The sequence below is a fragment of the Amyelois transitella genome, chromosome 3 (genome assembly GCF_032362555.1).
Source record: "Amyelois transitella isolate CPQ chromosome 3, ilAmyTran1.1, whole genome shotgun sequence".
Taxonomy (NCBI): domain Eukaryota; kingdom Metazoa; phylum Arthropoda; class Insecta; order Lepidoptera; family Pyralidae; genus Amyelois; species Amyelois transitella.
The window spans coordinates 13,316,324-13,337,030 of NC_083506.1; the positions used below are offsets into that span (position 1 = coordinate 13,316,324).

A 20,707-nucleotide genomic window follows, 5' to 3' on the forward strand; every position below is an offset into this window, starting at 1 on the left:
CCTTGTCAACAAATGAGCCTTGTCTTGGTTTAAAATGACTATCGAGTAACTCAATTAATCTTGTGAAACCTAATGTGTCCAATTCCAAGGGATACGCTAAATTACGCAACAAGCGATATGATTCTTCATCAAGATGAGTTAAAAGAATACCGCATTGGTTTTCTTCCTTAACGCTGTTGATCTTTATAAATTGCGTCAACTTACCCTTGAATATAAGCCATTCGCTTACTTTGTGATCAAAAATCGGTAAGTTCCCTAGGAATGCCATTTTCCTTCAATATTGTGGATAAATTGATCCCATTCGTCGCCAAATGATATATTTATAGATATTTATAAATAATCATACAATAAAACCACAGGATAGCTTGGACACGAATGACATGTATTTTCAAGATGCGCGCGCATGGGACGCCGCACCACAGATAAACAAGAACATAACAAGAAAGAGTTTGTATAACATTTCAAACTTCTTTGAACATATATATCACTATCCCTTAGTCGCCTTTTACGACATTTATAGGACAGAGATGGAGTGGTCCTATTCTTTTTTGCACAGGTCCCGGGAACCACACGGCAGAAGCATATACTATAACAAGAAAAGAGTATTAGTATAATAAACTTACCCATATGATCAGTGGCCGGTAAGACGGCGTCGTTCCTGTACCACGCGGCCACTGAGGAGTGCTCCCTCACGCTGACCGGAGCTACACAGGAGAGGAGCGAGGGTCCACCAGCTTCAGCCGGGGTGGAGGTGACCCGGGCACTCCAGTCTTGCCAGACGACTGCAAGGAAAGGTATATGATTTATTATTTATGCCGTGTGGTATCTCGCTCTGTGAACTAAAACTAATCCATATCTTTCCCATGGGTGTCGTAAAAGGTGACTAAAGGATAGGCTTATGATGGGCTGACAACCTGTTTTTTTTTTAGAAAAAGTTATTTTCTCTTCATGCCCTGGCCGGGATTCGAACCCGGGACCTCCGGTGGCACAGACAAGCGTACTACCGCTGGGCCACAGAGGCCGTCTGTTACTATTTGAATGTCAATTTAATCATAAAGCTGAACGTGGCCTTTCTGCCTTTTTAAGATTGTTGGTTTTGTCTACCCCGCAAGCGCATAATTGTTAGATGATTTTGACTTAGTTCTCCGTGATAATTTTATCTTCCTAACAGATCTCTCATTAAGAGTATGTGCCATGTGAACTCGATAAAGACATCCAGTGGATACTCAATATGAAGACGAGAAATTTATTATAAGATAAACAATAAATACAACATGAAGTTTCCTATAAGTGGTATCAGAATAGTAAATAAAAGATGATACATAAATATGGTCACGGGGTAGACAGAGCCAACAGTCTTGAAAAGACTGAATGGCCACGTTCAGCTATTTGGCTTAACGATAGAATTGAGATTCAACTAGTGACAGGTTGCTAGCCCATCGCCTTAAAAAAAGAATCCCGAGTTTGTAAGTCTAAAAATCATATAAGTAAACATATACATGATTTTTATTATCATTCGTCCCGGGATCGAATCCCGGCCAGGCATGATGAGAAACCATATTTCTCTGACTGGTGTCTTGGATGTTCATCTATATAAGTATTTATATAAAATTAAGTATCGTTGAGTAAGTATCTCGTAACACAATTTTCGAACTTACTTCGAGGCTAACTCAATCTATGTAATTTGTCCCGTATATATTTATTTAAAAGACACCACAGGTTAGAGTTAAGATTTTTGCAAAGCAAACTGTTCGAAACCGCGTAAATTTGCTCCTCATATTAACTTACATGGGAATCACCCACTTAGGAATACTACATGAAATTATTGTATGCCATATAAATACTGAGAATCACCCACAAGGGAGACCACGTCACACTAAAACAGCACTTAATATGAGGAATAGTTTTCCGAAATACACAGTTTAACGATTTATTAGTGTGCTAAATCATTATTTATGCATTCACTGCACTAGACTATTTGGAAGATTTAGCGCATGATATAGGACTGAGTTGATATTAAGCAACTTGTTTTCGTTCGTGCTTATTTTTGATGCCACATTTCTTAACTGCTTTCTATTTTTGCAAAAGGTTGATGTTTGTGAGAACACAACCTTATTATTGATTGTAACATACATACATACTTATAATCACGTCTATATCCCTTGCAGGGTAGACAGAGCTAACAGTCTTGAAAAGACTGATAGGCCACGTTCAGATGTTTGGCTTTATGATGGAATTGAGATTCAAATAGTAACAGGTTGCTAGATCATCGCCTAAAAGAAGAATCCCAAGTTTATAAGCCTATCCCTTAGTCGCATTTTACGACATCCATGGAAACGTGATGGAGTGGTCCTATTCCTTTTTTTTTAACAGTGCCGGGAACCACACGGCACTTATTGATTGTAAATACACGAATATTCTTTATTTCAGATAAACAGGACAAGGTTGTCAACACAGTATACAGTAAAGCTGATAGAAGAACGATATACCACAACACAAGCCTTACAGTAGCTATTTTCTAAGAATCAAAGCCGCATCACACGAACGTATAAAGTTAACACTGAAATCTATACCTTATTCAGAGAATCCTGTATTCTGTGTGGAGCACGATAATTCATATCTCAACCCAACAACGCCTAGCTTGCACGAAGAGAGTTATGAATGTGGAAGTTATGTGTGAAGGTGATAAGATGTAGTCTCTCCCTATCCTCCCGGAAAAAAGGCGTGGCTTTATGCATGTATGTATGTGTGGTTCTCGGCACCAATAGAGAAAAGAACAGGACCAGGAACTCTTTCTCATGTATGTCGTGAAAGGCGACTAAGTGATAAATAATAATAAATAAATAAATATAAATATATACGGGACAAATTACACTGATTGAGTTAGCCTCGAAGTAAGTTCGAAACTTGTGTTACGAGATACTTACTCAACGACACTATATTTTATAATAAATACTTATATAGATAAACATCCAAGACCCAGGCCAATCAGAAAAAGTTCTTTTCTCATCATGCCCTGGCCGGGATTCGAACCCGGGACCTCCGGTGTCACAGACAAGCGTACTGCCGCTGCGCCACAGAGGCCGTTATATAGACGATATCGATAGGCTTATATACTTCGGATTCCTCTTTTAGGCTTCTTTTAGACTAGCAACCTGCCAATATTTGAATCTCAATTCATTCATTCAGCCAAGCAGCTAAACGTGACCTCTCGGTCTTTTGATGACTGTTAGCTCTGTCTACCCCGCAGGGCATATAGACGTGATTATATGTTATGTACATAAGTGATGACAATATATATACTAATATTATAAAGCTGAACTGTTTGTTTGTTTGAAGGCGCTAATCTCAGGAACTACTGGTTCGAATGGAAGAATTCTTATTGCGTTGAATAGATCATTTATCGAGTAAGGCTTTAGGCTATATAACATCACGCTGCAACTATAAAGAGCAAAGAAATAATGGAATAAGTGAAAAATAAAAGGAGTAAAATTATTCATCTTTGAGGGCTTCAATGATGACCATGCCCAAATAACTATTCCACGCGGAGGAAGCTTCGGGCCCAGCTAGTTATGAATAAAGAACTCCTCGTATCACATACTCAACTCAGCCCGACACGCCATCACTGCCGGAAAATAAATGGATGTTGCTATCGGCTTACGACATTGTCTCCGTTATAGTGGAGTAATAAACGTTACTGTTGATCGGGTCTTCGGATCGATTCCCATTTATCTGAAATATACTTGAGCCTTCATTTGTTTAGAACACAGATCTTTTTATAACTAGATTTTATTTTTCACTCTCTTCATGCAAGCTCGGCGGTTTCAAGGTATATTGTCTTGTCAAAAATATATCAATCAACTCAACTCAAATCAACTTCCAAAGCTTTGAAGTGCTATACCAATAAAATCATTGATTCTTGATCAAGTGAAGTTTTCATAAGCACTTTGAAATTCGATGCCAACTCGTTAAAGAGAGTAAACACGATTGGATATTGTGTCGAAGGACGCTTTGTTTATTTCCCTTGGTCTATACTTACAGAATCTTCATGTCTTTGTTTCTTAACTGACGGCCTGAGCCTAAAATAGTATATATTTTATATTGTTAGATAGTTTTAAGATGGTTAGTATTATAGTAATAAGGTTTTAAGATTTTCTTTCCAGAAAGAGTTCGCTTTTAGAGAAACATGTTACTACTACTACTACTACTTACTACTACTACATACGAAATAATATATTTATACCTGCTATTGCAAGTTAACATTAAGATGTTTACATAATATCTTTTGCAAAAAGAAAACCGCCTTCAATCAATATCCTCCTTTTTGAAATCGGTTAAAATTCTAAACTATGTAACAAACACTTTTCTGAAAACCGCATCAAAATCGGTTCAGCTAAACGCGAGATGATTGCGGACATACATACATACAGGTAAAACTGAAAACCTTTTTTTTTAAGCGGTTAAACTATAATATGTTAAATTACTAATGGCCAAGTGCCGTGTGGTTCCAGGCACCAATATGAAAAAGATTAGATCATTAGATGTCGTAAAAGGCGACGGAAAGGCTTGTAAACTTGGGATACTTCTTTTATGCGATGGGCTAGCAACCTGTCACTATTTGAACCTCAATTCTATTATTAAGCCAGCATAACAGCTGAACGTGGCCTTTCAGTCTTTTCAAGTCGGTTAGCTCTGGATATACATAGATTTGACGAAATGTATGTCTGTATGTATGTAGTAGTAGTATCTACATGACATTTACCAAAACTGTAATAAGGGCGTTAAATTATCATTACATATCTTTATTTTCACACAATTAACCTTACCCGTTCTGTGTTAACTTACGAATGTTTTTACCCTCCCGAAATTAATTTGAAGTTTTGTAAAATGAAATGACCTCACCTTCAGAACAAGCGACCCTCTAGTCTGAGCGAGAATTCAATTAAAATGTGAAATTTAAGCCAACCCCTAAATGTTATTACAAAAATAACCTAGTTTAAAATTCATGGCGCAAAGACAATGGATAATGGTTTGATTAAAAACCTTTTCAAATATCGAGGTGCGAAAGATGATTAGAAGTCAATGCTTGTTAGTACTGAAAATAGTGTTAATATAAACATAAAAGGTGCCGTGTGGTTCCCGGCACCAATAAAAAAAAGAATAGGACCACTCCATCTCGTTCCCATGGATTTCGTTAAAGGCGACTAAGGGATATGCTTATAAACTTGGGATTCTTCTTTTAGACGATGGGCTAGCAACCCGTCTTTATTTGAATCTCAATTCTCATTAAGCCAAATAGCTGAACGTGGCCTATCAGTCTTTTCAAGACTGTTGGCTCTGTCTACTCCGCAAGGGATAAGGACGTGATCATATGTATGTATGTTTAAACATAAAATCTTGCCTCGTTCTCATAAAATAAGGGAAAGACTATATCTTTCTACTTCTCATGATCTCTCCATACTTCTGCCATTTCATCCATATTTTTCACTCTCTTGCAAGCTCCTCGCTTCAGAGTACTTAAGTCAAATAAAATTTAGTTCTATGATAAATTTATTTACTTATAATGAAACAGAAAGATGTACGATTTTATTTGGTATATATTTTTTGTAAACGATTTATTAAAATAGCACGTGATCAGTTAACAGACTTTGTAAAGCAAACATAAAACTAAAGATTCTAACAAAGGCCGGTACAATTCAAGAGGAAAAACCCACAACTGATGCTAATGAACATTAGGAAAAACAAATTAGGCAAGTAGGTACCAGACAAAAGATTTCAGTCGCATTAACTAAAGTACCAAAAACGAGTACAAATCGACTCGATTAGAGAATCGATTGGGCCGAGCGTCCGAGACCGCGGACTGATGGCTTTAATTATAGTGACTGCGACTAAATCTGAAATCAAGTTGTTCCCGCTTTACTTGTTTGTGTATAATAAACTAGCTGTGCCCGCGACTTCGACCGCGTGGAATAGTTATTTTGGGCGTCATTGAAGCCCTCAAGCATAAATAATTTACCCCGTTTTTTTCACATATACCATTATTTCTTTGCTCCTTATAGTTGCAGCGTGATTTTATATAGCCTTTCTCGATAAATGGTCTATTCGACGCAAAAATAATTTTTCAATTCGAATCAAAAGTTCCTGCGATTAGCGCGTTCAAACAAACAAACAAGCAGACAAACTCTTTAGCTTTATAATATTAGTATAGATGTATGACATCCTAAGTAGTGTTGGTATAAGATGAGAGGTTTCGTAAACACTCTATAATCTGGATTTATTTCCTCATCTCTCTAGAAAAGAGAGAATTATGCATTATAAATTTTATAAACGTGCACCCCATATTGCCTTCAGACAGATTGAGGTCAAATGCACTCAAGTTCAAAATGAAAATAAAATTGCCAAATATTTTCGTTTGATGTTAGAACTTTTTCGACTTCAGCCAACTTAGATCTAAAGCAATATACGGGGAAACTTATAATGAGAGAGATTTATTGGTAATACTCAAAGGTTGCACACTGTCTTACTATGTATATCTGAAGTATCATGATTTTTAATAACAAAAACTGAACCTGATCCATTTTGGATCATTATGGTTACACCGTTGTGCCGTGTGGTTCCCAGCACCAATACAAAAAATAATAGGACCACTCCATCTCTTTCCCATGGATGTCGTAAAAGGCGACTAAGGGATAGGCTTACAAACTTGGTATTCTTTTTTAGGCGATGGGCTAGCAAGCTGTCACTAATTGAATCTCAATTCTATTATAAGGCCAAATAGCTGAACGTGGCCATTCGTCTTTTCAAGACTGTTGGCTCTGTCTACCCCGCAAGGGATATAGTCGTGACCATGTGTATGTATGTAAGGTTACACAATAGAAAATATGCTAATTCCCTTTTAACCTCACAGTGACCGCAATTCTACGAAAAAAACATGAAAAGGTTAAAATAAGTTGATTTAATGAACTTACTGCGCTACACTTGCACAATACGAGTAAAAACAAAAGAGCATTTATAAAATTCTGCTCACGACCGCCACACCGGAATATGTTTCTGAGGAACGCACATAATTTTATCTACTGTTAAATTGTTATATCAAAAAGTAATTGTTTGAGTAGCTGTTTAAAATATATACGTCTAATTGTCAGTCTGTGTGTTCTGTATGTTAGCTCGAAAAATTATTATTAATTTTCTGTATTATTATAATTTACATCATCGCAGTTCATCTATACTAATATTATAAAGCTAAAGAGTTTATTTGTTTGAACGTGCTAATCGCAGGAACTACTGGTTCAAATTGATTGAATTCTTTCTGTGTTGAATAGACCATTTATCGAGGAAGATTTTAGGCTTTATAACATCACGCTGCAACTATTAGGAGCGAAGAAATAATGGAAAATGTGAAAAAAACGGGGAAAATTATTCATCCTTGAGGGCTTCAATAATGCCCAAAATAACTATTCCATACGGACGAAGTCGCGACAGCTAGTGTAATTTCTCTCCCTTTCTGTGTCATTTTTTTAACGTTCCCATTTCTCTAAATCTCTATGCTGTATCAAGCACAAACAGTGAAGTATTTTCTTCTTAACCAGACCTACGTGGAAACTCGCATTTGGTGTATTAAAAAATTCCTACGAGATACAAAGAAAATATACAATTTTATTGGGAATCTGAATGCGTTTGACCTGATCTTTCTGACGGTTTGTAAGATGGGGTTGGTATTATATGTTGTAGATTTTTCGGATGAGATTAGAGATAATTAATATTTTTTCTTGTTAAGTATTCAAACTGCTATTTATGATTATTTTTTAATTTATAGGGTGTTTTGTTTTTGCTATTTAAATTTTTTATTGGTGAAATCTTGCAATTGGCCTTATTACCTATATTTTTATGGCAGAAAGTTTTCCAAAAATGTAAAAAAAATAAATAAAAATAAATAAGACTGTTTGACGTGAAAAACGGACAAACAAACCACCAATGCACTTTCAAATTTGAATGGATTATAAGATACTTAATGAATACTAAGACTGTTAGTATTAAGGTATCCATTTCAAAATGTTCTGATTCTATATTAAAACATTGATCCATGGCAAATTGTCCGGGGCGGTCGTAAATCACCAATATCAAAAGCAATAAATCTGAGCCGATAATAATTCACCTGGACAACTACGTTTTGGGAATCTGGTTGAGAACTTGTTCACACACTGCATTGTCGTTTGTACCGTGCTTACATTCATAATAGCTATAAAGTTTTTGTCTCTCGAGGGGTAGTGAGCCAATTGTCTCAAGAAGACTGAGGCAGTGCCGTGTGGTTCCCAGCACCAATACAAACAAGAATATCGGATATCGTAAAACGCGACTAAGGTATAGGCTTACAAACTTAGGATGCTTTTTTTAGGCGATAGGCTAGCAACCTGTCACTATTTGAATCTCAATTCTATCATTAAGCCAAATAGCTAAACAGGGCCTATCAGTCTTTTCAAGACTGTTGGCTCTGTCTACCCCACAAAGGATATACACGTGACCATATGTATGTAAGACTGAGGCCAAATTTATGTGACTGGGGTATTATTAGAATTCAGATTCAGCTAGTGTTTACAGGCTTTCTTCAATTGAATAGGGAAGGCTGTTATATACTATGAATTTTACTTTTCTAATAGACCAGCACACAAGTTTATTATTATAGTGTACGTAAATGTTACATCGTAAGCTAAAGCAGGTGAAACTTGTGCTCTAAATCATAATTGCAACTACGATAAGACATACAGATATACATACATTATCATATATATTTATTTATGTTAATTGTATAATTCAAATTAATTGGTAAAAAATGTATTAGATTTACGTTTGCCGTTTATATAAAATCCCGTCAGATACGAAGTAAATTTAATAATAAAAAAATTATAATAAACTTTTAAAACAAGCTTTTATTTAGGTGCCCTAAAAAGATCAAAATAAAAAATTTAAATCACATTAACCACATTCATTTATGATTTTATAGAATTGAAATTGTAATAAAAGCTAATTTAAAGATTTGTTAACATACAAGTCAAACTAAAAAAAGGTTTTAATAAAAATACTTACTTAAACGTGCGAAACCGGGTGGGATAAAGTTAGGATAAAATCCAGCAGAATACCTAATGCAGTCACAGTCCGGGTGAGTTATTCAGCAATGGATAAATGGCCTGTCCGCCGATACCACTGTGATTTATGTACGCTGTTGACTCCTATTTTATCTATCGATGTGTAGGCTTCGTCTGCCCCGTTAGGAATCAGGTTACGTTATTGTAAATTTATATAAAAAAGGATTAGCGGCAAATTGATTTTGTTTTCATGGAAGTTTCGTTAAAATACGTTAAAATATAGTGACGTCAATAAGTGATACCTTGTATCCAATTTTGAAAATAAATCTATTCTATGCCATTCTATACTTATTTTTGTTTTTTATGTTCAGTAGTCCTGAATGTCTAGTGTAACTTAGTGCCGAATTTATCAAAAACGGTAGTGTAGTTATTTGCAAGAGGAAGACTATTTTGATTAAATCGGGGACATCACGTGGTAAGGTCAGGCTAAGAGTTCGCTGAACTGATGAACTTGCATTAAGAGAATAATAAATTTGGACGAAGCGAAGGAAGTACGCAGGGATCGTGGCAAATAAAAGTAAAAATGTAGTCTCGGAGTACACCAACAAAATGTTTATTCATTATTATGGTACATTTCAACTTTTACTTAATAATTGTCATATCTTTTGGTTTCACAACATTGTTTGACGTCGAATGTATAACTTTAAACTTAACTTTAACGTCGCTTCTTTCCAAAGTGTCAGTGCTGAAGAAGCGGTAACAAAAGAGGCGTGATTTTAAGTATGAATGTCAAAAAATGTGTGTCGTGTGGTTCCCAGCACCAATACAAAAAAAGAATAGGACCACTCCATCTCTTTCCCATGGATGTCGTAAAAGGCGACTAAGGGATAGGCTTACAACCTTGGGATTCTTTTTTAGGCGATAGGCTAGCAACCTGTCACTATTTGAATCTCAATTCTATCATTAAGGCAAATAGCTGAATGTGGCCATCCAGTCTTTTCAAGACTGTTGGCTCTGTCTACCCCGGAAGGGATGGGATATAGACGTGACCATATGTATGTATGCATGTATGTCAAAAAATCTTTCTATAATAAATGACGTAGGCTTAACTTATCATCACGTGAGTTTAATCCCACTCATTCTAAACTGTGAAATGAGAAACATTCAATGTAAAAATTTCCAGAAGAAGGTTATAATGACACAAGTGCACGCTAAATTGATTCATTTTAAAGATCATTGCTTCGTGTTTGTTACTGTAATGAATCATTGTGTTACCACCTGTACAATTGTCATACGTTTTCCAGTATTCTACTGACTAATATTTACTTTGAGTACGTGATCCTTTAAATTATTTTTTATGCTAAATTTATAGGTATTATTCGCTGATAAAAACTTCATCATAATTTTTATTTTGGTTTATGAGGGCTTATTTTAAAACTATTTTATAGTAATTATTATTGTGCAAGCTTCAAGTTACACCATACAGTGACGTCTATATCCCTGGTGGGGTAGACAGAGCCAACAGTCTCGAGAAGACTGAAAAGCCATGCTTAGCTGTATGGCTTCATGATGTGATGGTATTAAGATTCAAATAGTGACAGGTTGCTAGCCCATCGCCTTAAAGAAGTATCTTAAGTTTATAAGCCTATCCCTTAGTTAAACCATACATACATAAAATCACGTCTCTTTACCGAGGGGGTAGGCAGATACTACATTTTCCACTTTCCATCACTAAACGTGGCCTTAGATTTTTTGACCAATAAGGCACCGTGTGGTTCCAGGCAGCAATAGAAAAAGGAATAGGACCACTCCATCTCTTTCCCATGGATGTCTTAAAAGGCGACTAAGGAATAAGCTTACAAACTTGGGATTCTTCTTTTAGACGACGGGCTTGCAAGCTGTCACTATTTGAATCACAATTCTATCATAAAACCAAATAGCTGAACGTGGCCTATCAGTCTTTTCAAGACTGTAAGCTCTGTCTGTATTTATGTAAGTATTCTTTATTTCTTCTACAATAAATATATGTATGTGAGTATTAAGGGAAAAGACGTTATATGTGTATGTATGTGTCTGAACTACATCCCACCGCATCCGACGGACGCGGACGCCCATCCGACCGTCAGACCACATCGATATTGCCCTCAGACCGAAATGCAAATAACCTCGATTGATAGAATAATTAATGCCTGCTATGTTTGTTAATTTTGATATTCGATACATGGAGTTATATGTGGTTGTATGAAACCACATTTATAATTTGTCATAACTCGTAGAAATGGGTCAATAGGTTTGTTTGCGCCAATTAATTATCTGTGCGCAATTTCCATGGCGAAAAAAAAATGAAAGAAATCTTCCCGCCTTTTTTCCAACGCCGACCGAATACACATCTTTTATCGTGTGCAGTATTTTATTTTGTCAAAAATTATATATAAATCAGGACTAGTTGTCCTCGTCATGGTCCTTCGAGCCGGATGAATAATTAATGTGGATCAGCGTTAATCTAAATAATTTAAATATAATCCAGTTAATTAATATTTAGGATCAATTCAGAAGAAGTAGGAATTCTACACTGTGATTATGATATTAATATATCATCAAGTATATTTGCATTGATATTTATATATAACTAGCTGTCCCGGCAAACGTTGTTTTGCCATACAAATATTTTTTAAGTAATTTCTAGTTAAAAATATAATAAAATTGTGAAGTTAACAACCCTTATCACTAAGGGGTATGAAAAATAGATGTCGGCCGATTCTCTTTCTCCGATGTTGAATGAACTCAAATTAAAACTAAAACTACTTATAACAAAAAAAAAGTAAAATAAAAAAGTTGATTACAAACTAAAATTAAATTTACAAATTGTACAGTCCCTCCACAACATGTGATAATTTAACTCATATTTATTATATGTTTATAACAAATATGAGTTTAATTATTATACGTTTTCGTAACATGGCACGCGAAACGCCGTGTTTATCGCTAGAAAAACTATCGCCGTCCCGTTTCTAGTAATAATAAAAAATGAAACAGCATTAGTTTTTGTACGGGTACAGTAAACGTGCACTCATTTAATATCCTAATGAATATACGCGAATTGGAGATGAGTTGAGTGGCTGTTTCATCAAGGTAAATTAACCTGATTACATTGCAACATCCCTTGGTGTAACTTGTTCATTCTATTTCTGCAGTTGAATTTAATTTAGTTTCAGTAATAAAGTGCCGTGTGGTTCCCGGCACCAATAAAAAAGAATAGGGCCACTCCATCTCGTTCCCATGGATGTCTTTAAAGGCGACTAAGGGATAGGCTTATAAACTTGGGATTCTTTTAGGCGATGAGCAAGCAACCTATGACTTTTTTAAATCTCAATCTATCATTAAGCCAAACAGCTGAACGTGGCCTATCAGTCTTTTCAAGACTGTTGGCTCTGTCTACCCCGCAAGGGATATAGACGTGATAATATGTATGTATGTATGTATATGATGATGCTACTGACATAAATGATGAATTTTCAATTATAATCAGTAAAGCTTTAAAAATGTCCATCTCCTTCAATAGAGTGAGCTGAAAGTCATTAGGGGAGACCTACAATGTTCAGCATTAGTCGTTCTACAGCTGATTATGATGATTAAGGCTCGTGGACAGACACACTTGGACTATTCCTTACTTATGAGTGTGCCGTGTGGTTCCCGGCACCAATACAAAAAAGAATAGGACCACTCCATCTCTTTCCCATGGATGTCGTAAAAGGCGACTAAGGGATACGCTTACAAACTTGGGATTCTTTTTTAGGCGATGGGCTAGCAACCTGTCACTAGTTGAATCTCAATTCTATCGTTAAGCCAAATAGCTGAACGTGGCCATTCAGTCTTTTCAAGACTGTTGGCTCTGTCTACCCCGCAAGGGATATAGACGTGACCATGTGTATGTATGTATGAGTGAAATATATTCAGTTCTGCGGTTCTCGAATATACTGAAAAATAAATGAATCACCGTCTCGCCAAGGTCACTGTCAAATTGTCATGACAAAATGCTGTCATTTGTTCAACGCACTAAACTAACCGACTGACTAATTGGCGATTAGTCGGTGGTATTATTTGAAATGCATCACTAATTAGAACATTTTTTTTATCTCAGAATGTTCTTAAGATGTGTGTTGACTGGAGTTTTCTGTTTTATATTGTGACTTTATAAGAATAAAAAGCATGGGTTTAATTCTATTCGAGTAAATTATTACTTTGAGTCTTAGTTGAATGAATTTTCCGAATAATGGCGGACGATATCTAAAGTTAATTATCCTTTTTTATTTCATGACAGAACTGACTGACTTAATTCGAGACTTGCGTTACGAGATACTAACTCAACGATACTATGTTTTATAATAAATACTTATATACATAAATCCAAGACCCAAGCCAATCAGAGATATTTCGTATCACATCATGCCCTGGCCGGGATTCGAACCCAGCACGCTGTGACACAGACAAGCTCACTACCGCTACGTCACAGAGGTCGTCGACTCGTAACTTAGGTACGGAACCCTAAAACTAGTTACACACAACCCTTAACGTCACATCCACCCCCTAAGTGGTGCTAAGTGGTTGTCACAAAAACGCTAACCGTACTAGATGAAAGCACTTCACCTTTTTTTTTAAACTCTGAAGCAAGGGCATTGACCTGTAATTCCACTTTTTATATATTTCAACTTGAAAATGTGTCGCGCATTAAGGTAATTAATTTCCAGCTGTTCTTCTGTGGGACCGAAGGGGCGTCTTGGCGAAAGGTCAAGGGTACCTTAAATGTGATTCAAACTTAAATTTACATACATACATATGATCACATCTATATTCCTTGTGGGGTAGACAGAGCCAACAATCTTGAAAAGACTGATAGGCCACGTTCATCTGTTTGGCTTAATGATAGAATTGAGATTCAAATAGTGACAGGTTGCTAGCTCATCGGCCAAAAGAAGAATCCCAAATTAATAAGCCTATAATTTAGTCGCTGTCTCTGTTATTATTTGGGCTTTATAAATAATGAGTATCCAACTGTAGGAACACTGATCAAAAGTAAATTAACTACAAAATAATTTAAGATAACGAAACTAGTATTATACCTTGGCTTTAAACTTAGCTCATCATTATCAGACTTTAATAGTAACATGATATACCAAAAATAAGAACACGTTCAAAAATAAATCAGACACATGTGTATCGTTTTATTGGTCGCAACTTGTTCGCTCCAGTTAATAAGAAAGAGAGGGGCGATCTTTTACATACATACATACATAAAATCACGCCTCTTTCCCGGAGGGTTAGGCAGAGACTACCTCTTTCCACTTGCCACGATCCCTGCATACTTATCTGATGCGTAGCGACATTTTTAAGCGGCGATTTTTTATTTCGCTTATATTCGTTCAAATCGAGCGGGAGTCGGAGTATACCTATTCTTATCATCGTAATATTACGTTTTATGATTAAATTTCAAAAACTTTGATTTTTTAATTATTTCTTTGTGATTAAGAGTGCGTATATTTTTTGATAACGAATTTCGGAAAATAATTCGCATAATTCAAACTTAGACTCTAAAAAGAACCTGTATTGCAAATGTGAAATCTCTACACCAAGTGGTTTGGGCTATGTATGTATATATATATGATGAGAAAAAAACTTTTTCTGATTGGCCTGGGTCTTGGATGTTTATTTATATAAAATATAGTACCTACCGTTAAGTTAGTATCTCGTAACACAAGTCTCGAACTTACTCCGAGGCTAACTCAATCTGTGTAATTGTCCCGTACCTATATATATCCAAAGTTATGCATTAAATTTATTGTTAATAGACAAAACATCAAAACTAATTGTTAAATCATAAATTTCAGCCGCATCACTTGACATGATTGTTTAATGCAATGCATTTCGTATGCACATTATAAATTATTAATGATTCGAAACAACACTGTATTATTGCAACATGCAAATGATTTATAGATTTCTACTTACGGTTCAATATTTAATTTAAAACATTTGTTATAATAAACTGGTTAATAGTAGGTATACCTACATCTTTTTCGATAGGGATTTATTATAAATTCGATACATTTGTAATTATTCGAGAATTCTACAGAATTCAATTTTCAATTTTATCATTAAGGCGCACAGTTGAACGTGGCCTTCCACTTTCATTATTTATGAGATTAACGGTTCTATCTACCCCGTAAGGCAAGACATCAATTAATATTAGATGAAATTTATTCAACATACTTACTGACTTGATTATGAAGAAAGCTTCACAAAAATCCTCTTGAGAAAAATATATCCGTCAATGACCGTTTCCTATAAGGCAGCCTTTATACCTGTTTGTCATTTAACTCTCTAAATTGAATTTAAAATAAGAAGATGAATTATATCGACACGAAAACATTCTTCTTCGCGACACCAGTGTGCATGCGTCACTAGCCGGCACAAAGAAAACAAAAGCCGCATATACGTCTATTATTTTCACAGCTATATAACCAGCAATTGACGTGACACTTTCAGTTCTTACATATTTCTCAATACGTAAACATGATTTCAACGCCAGTACTCCTGTTATCAACCTGTGTGTTAGCCGCAGCGGTGGCTCAGCCTTTTGGATTCGGATGGAACCAGCCGAACGGGTTCGGCTTCCAACCTGGCTTCCCCTTCAACAACTTCGGGAACAACGGCTTCCCAGGATGGTTTCCAGTGCCGCAGAACAACGGGCCATGGATCACAACTGAAAATGGCGTCTACAAAATAGTAGTTAAAGCTGACGGTTACGAAGTGGAGGATTTGCAGGTGAAGATCAAGGAAAATGCGATCGGTTTGAGAGGTGACTTACTCGGGAATAACAGCAAGTCTTTCTCGTACAGTTACACGATTCCTCAAGACGGCAATGCTAATGACGCCACAGCGGTGCTGACCAGCAATGGCTACCTGATCGTGTCCGTGCCGCTGACAGGATCGGTTGGAAATGTTCAACGAATTGTGCCCATCACTACATCTTCGGAAACGTACACCCGAAGCGACTAAACATTTGAATTGGTATCTGTGAAAATCCAAATTGTAATTCTGTTGTGAAGATTGTTGTTTAAATTTATTTAAAAAAAATATTACGTGATTTGAAAATTAAGTTTCTCTTTGTGTACATTTTTCAATGATTCGCTGCGGTACCCCTATTTATATATCACAATTTCTTTCTGGTTGTGTTTTGCTGTGGCTTATACAAATTTAGATAAATTAGTTTTACAATATTTTTACCTGGTTCTAATAAACTTTCTTTCGATGTACCCTATTTTTTTTTCAATTCTATTTCATCTTTACGACCAGGTTTTTATGAAAGTAAGTTTAAAAAATTAATCGTTTTCACCTACATAATAAAGTGCAAAACATTATGTCTATCTTTTTAAAAACTTCATTAACAGACAATCAAAATAAACTATCTCTTCACCTTTCTTAATAATTTACGCTTTTATTTTTAAAAATAATTTAACAAATACTTTTGAGGCTATGTTTCTTATGAGACATCATCGAGACATTATCGCTTAAAGTTACAATATAAGCGAAAGATAGTGAATAACCACACGTGTCTTATCCTTTGTTCTACAATATGTCAACAACATCTTTTGTTAGTAAGTTACCTACGCAGATACTTTTAAGCAACATTGTGTTTTATAGTTCAGAGTAGAGACAGCTACGATTCAGAATTATCACCGAATTTTGTGATTTACATGTAAAATCTGTCTGGTACAGTGAGAATCGTCGAATTCTATAAATTTCGTGTATGTATTATTTAAATTAGTAAAAATGGTTACCATAGGAGTATTAGTTGCTTGAGTCTCTTTCAATTATCAAATTTATTGTATAAAAATCTACAACAGTTTCGAAAATTTAGTAACTGATGATTTCCTTTCATCGTGCCAAGTGGAAAGATCTCTGCCTACCCCTCCGGGCAAATGGAATCATTTCCTTAACCCGCTTTTGTATGTATTTCATTCGATTCTGTCATTCTTAAACTTTATCATTTCATTCATTTTTCAAATCAACTTAAAATTCCTACCACGTAGATCGTAGATATTCAAGTATTCCTCAACTCGATAAAAACAAGTCAATTTGTACATTTAAGTAAAATGGTCTATTCCATTGTGTTACACGGCCTGAATAATTGTATGTAATTTGAAATGTACTTGGCGTTTGATTATCATTAATTATATGGAGGATAGCTGTGCACTCTATAGTAGCACACTATATAATTATGTGTTTAATATCAATTACATAATTTCTAACGACGAAAAAAAATAAACAAAAGGACACAAAGTGGACACTTACTTTTAATCGACTTGAAAAAAAGGAGGTTCTCAATTCGACTGTATATTTTTCAATACATACATATAATCACGTCTATATCCCTTGCGGGTTAGACAGAGCCAACAGTCGCGAAAGGACTGAAAGGCTACAACCAAAGTTGTTTGGAATAATGATGAAATTCAAATAGTGACAGGTTGCTAGCCCATCGCCTAAAGTAGAATCTCAAGTTTATAAGCCCATGATTTAAGTTTCTTTTTCAATAGTAACTGATGAATAGTTTATGGGATCCTTTTTGCAAAAAGATGCATTTATGCAATGTTATATTTGTAAGATTTAATCGTTAAGAGAATTACAAAGTCTTTCAAATCTCTTTTCCAAAATGCCGTGTGGTTTGCGCCAATTTAAAACAGGATCAGTTGAATTCTTTTACATGATAAAAGATAGATAAAAGATTCATTTAGTGTTTTACCAAGATCGAATAAGGGTTAGTATTTAGGGGAATCTTAATTTCTATCACTACGCGAAATACCCGAAACCGCCGAGCTTGCATGAAGAGACTTATCAATGTGGATGAAACGAGGGAAGTATGCTGAGATCGTGGCAAGTGGAAAGAGGTAGTCTCTGCCTACCCCTCCGGGAAAGAGGCGTGATTTTATGTATGTACCTATGTACGCGAAATAGCTGAGCATGGCCTATTAGTATTTTCGGGGCTGTTGGCTCTGTCTACACAGCAGGGGATATAGACGTGATTCTTTGTACTTAAACGGTTACGGAGGTGAGAAAGCAGGCACTACAGAACTGGAAGAAGAAGGAATAGGCTTACGAACTTGGGATTCTTCTTTTAGGCGGTGGGCTATCAATCTGTCACTATTTGGATATCCACATACATATGGTCACGTTTATATCCCTTGCGAGGTAGACAGAGCCAACAGTCTTGAAAAGACTGAAGGGCCATTTTCAGCTATTTGGATATCAATGCCGTCATTAAGGATTTTAAAGGGTCTTGATCAAATTAAGGACGTCCTGGTAAAGGGTCAGGTCGAAAGTACCCGAAACCGCCGAGATTGCATGAAGAGAGTTATGAATGTGGATGAAGCGAAGGAAGTATGCAGAGATCGTGGCAAGTGAAAAGAGGTAGTCTCTGCCTACCCCTCCGGGGAAGATTCGTGATTTTATGTATGTATGTATGCCGATATTAAGCTATACAGCTGAACGCCTATTATTTTAGAGACTATTGGCTCTGTCTAGCCTGCAGGGATATCCCCTGATTGTTCGTATGTATTTAAACACACAAAGTTTTTGTAGCGAAGTAAAACTTATTTACCATGTATGTAGGTACGCAGTTTGCTGTCAGTGCAATGGACAGGGGCTGACGGAGACAGGTGGTGTGGGGGGTGGTTCAAGTCACAGGATATATGTGATTTGACAATGTATTAGAATTTTACGGACCAATTCGTTGGCGGAGTATGGGTCAACATAAGTCTCTTGACATACATACATATAATCACGTCTGTATCCATTGCGGGATAGACAGAGCCAACAGTTTTGTAAAGACTAATAGGCCACGTTCAGCTGTTTGGCTTTAAAATAGAATTGAGATTCAAATAGTGACAGGTTGCTAGCCCATCGCCTAAAAGAAGAATCCCAAGTTTATAAGCCTACCCCTTAGTCGCCTTTTACGACATCCAAGGGCTAGAGATGGAGTGGTCCTATTCTTTTTTCTATTGGTGCCGGGAACCACACGGCAATTCTCGTCACGTCTCTTAACGTACTTAAAGATATTACAATCAAAGAATCAGAATAAGAGTAATAGTAAGAGACGACTAAGAGATAGGCTTATACACTTGTGATTCTAATTTTAGGCGATGGCCTAGAAAACTGTCACTATTTGAATCTCAATTCTATCATAAAGTCAAATAGGTGATCGTGGCCTGTTAGTCTCTTTAAGTCTGTTTGCTCTGTCTACCCTGCAAGGGATATAGACGTGACTATATGTATGAATGAATCAGAATATAATACGCACACATGGCTTTTGACATGATTAGAATAGAATAGAATAGATTTATTTTCAAAATTGGATACAAGGTGTCACTTATTGACGTCACAATTTAAAATATCATCCACAGAATCAGATCTGAGTATAGGAGAACCTAACTCAAGCTAAGTTTTTACAAAAAATAAAAATGCTTATTAATGAACTAGAAAGAGATGATTTCTAGTACCTAACTAAAATTGCGGAAACCATACGGCACAAAGAACTATAATAACGTGACATTTAAATATTTATTTATAGACCTAATAAAATATTTTAGTAGAGTAGAGCGCGCTCGCTTCATTAATTCAGCAAATGTCGCCCGTTCTTCTAATTAGTGGCGCTAAACTCTGTTGGTGCCTTAGTGGCACTAAACTCTGTTGGTGCCTTAGTGCCAACGTCACATTTCACGTACGTTCCGCGTTGAAATCATTTTAATGAACGCTAACTAACGCTGGCTTTTGAATGTTCATTTTAAGGGACGAGTTAAAGATGTACTTAAAGTAACGGTTTTGAAAACTTGCTATATATTTTATTAATTACTAGCTGTGCCCGCGACTTCATCCGCGTGGGATAGTTATTTTGGGCATCATTGAAGCCCTCAAGGATGAATAATTTTACCCGTTGTTTTTCACATGTTCCATTATTTTTTCACTCCTTATAGTTGCAGCGTGATGTTATATAGCCTAAAGCCTTCCTCAATAAATGGTCTATTCAACACAAAAATAATTTTTCAATTCGAACCAGAACTTCCTGAGATTAGTGCGTTTAAACAAACAAACAAACTCTTCAGCTTGTTAATATTAGTACATACATACATACATATGATCACGTCTATATCCCTTGCGGGGTAGACAGAGCCAACAGTCTTGAAAAGACTGAATGGCCACGTTCAGCTATTTGGCTTAATGATAGAACCGAGATTCAAATAGTGACAGGTTGCTAGCCCATCGCCTAAAAGAGGAATCCTAAGTTTATAAGCCTATCCCTTAGTCGCCTTTTACGACATCCATGGGAAAGAGATGGAGTGGTCCTATTCTTTTTTGTAATAGTGCCGGGAACCGCACGGCGGTTAATATTAGTATAGATAATTATATATTTTGTTTTATATACAGCTGAGCGTGGCCCTTCAGTATTTTCCGGACTGTTGGCTCTGTCGAGCCCATAAGGGATAAAGACGTGATTATATGTGTTTGTATCATTATTAATATATTCATGTTTATAAGAAAAAAACAATATGATACCTTATGATGGCCAATGG

The 20,707-nt window shown here is 36.0% G+C and overlaps 1 protein-coding gene across 1 annotated transcript in view; it reads right to left on the reverse strand.

Moving 5' to 3' along the window:
• The window catches only part of LOC106132962 (cell adhesion molecule Dscam2), a 168,929-nt gene that overhangs the window by 89,085 nt on the left and 59,137 nt on the right, over positions 1–20,707 (reverse strand). The window contains exon 4 of the mRNA XM_060952986.1: positions 624–782. Within this exon, the coding sequence (XP_060808969.1) occupies positions 624–782 (159 nt within the window). The remainder of the gene's footprint in view (positions 1–623; positions 783–20,707) is intronic.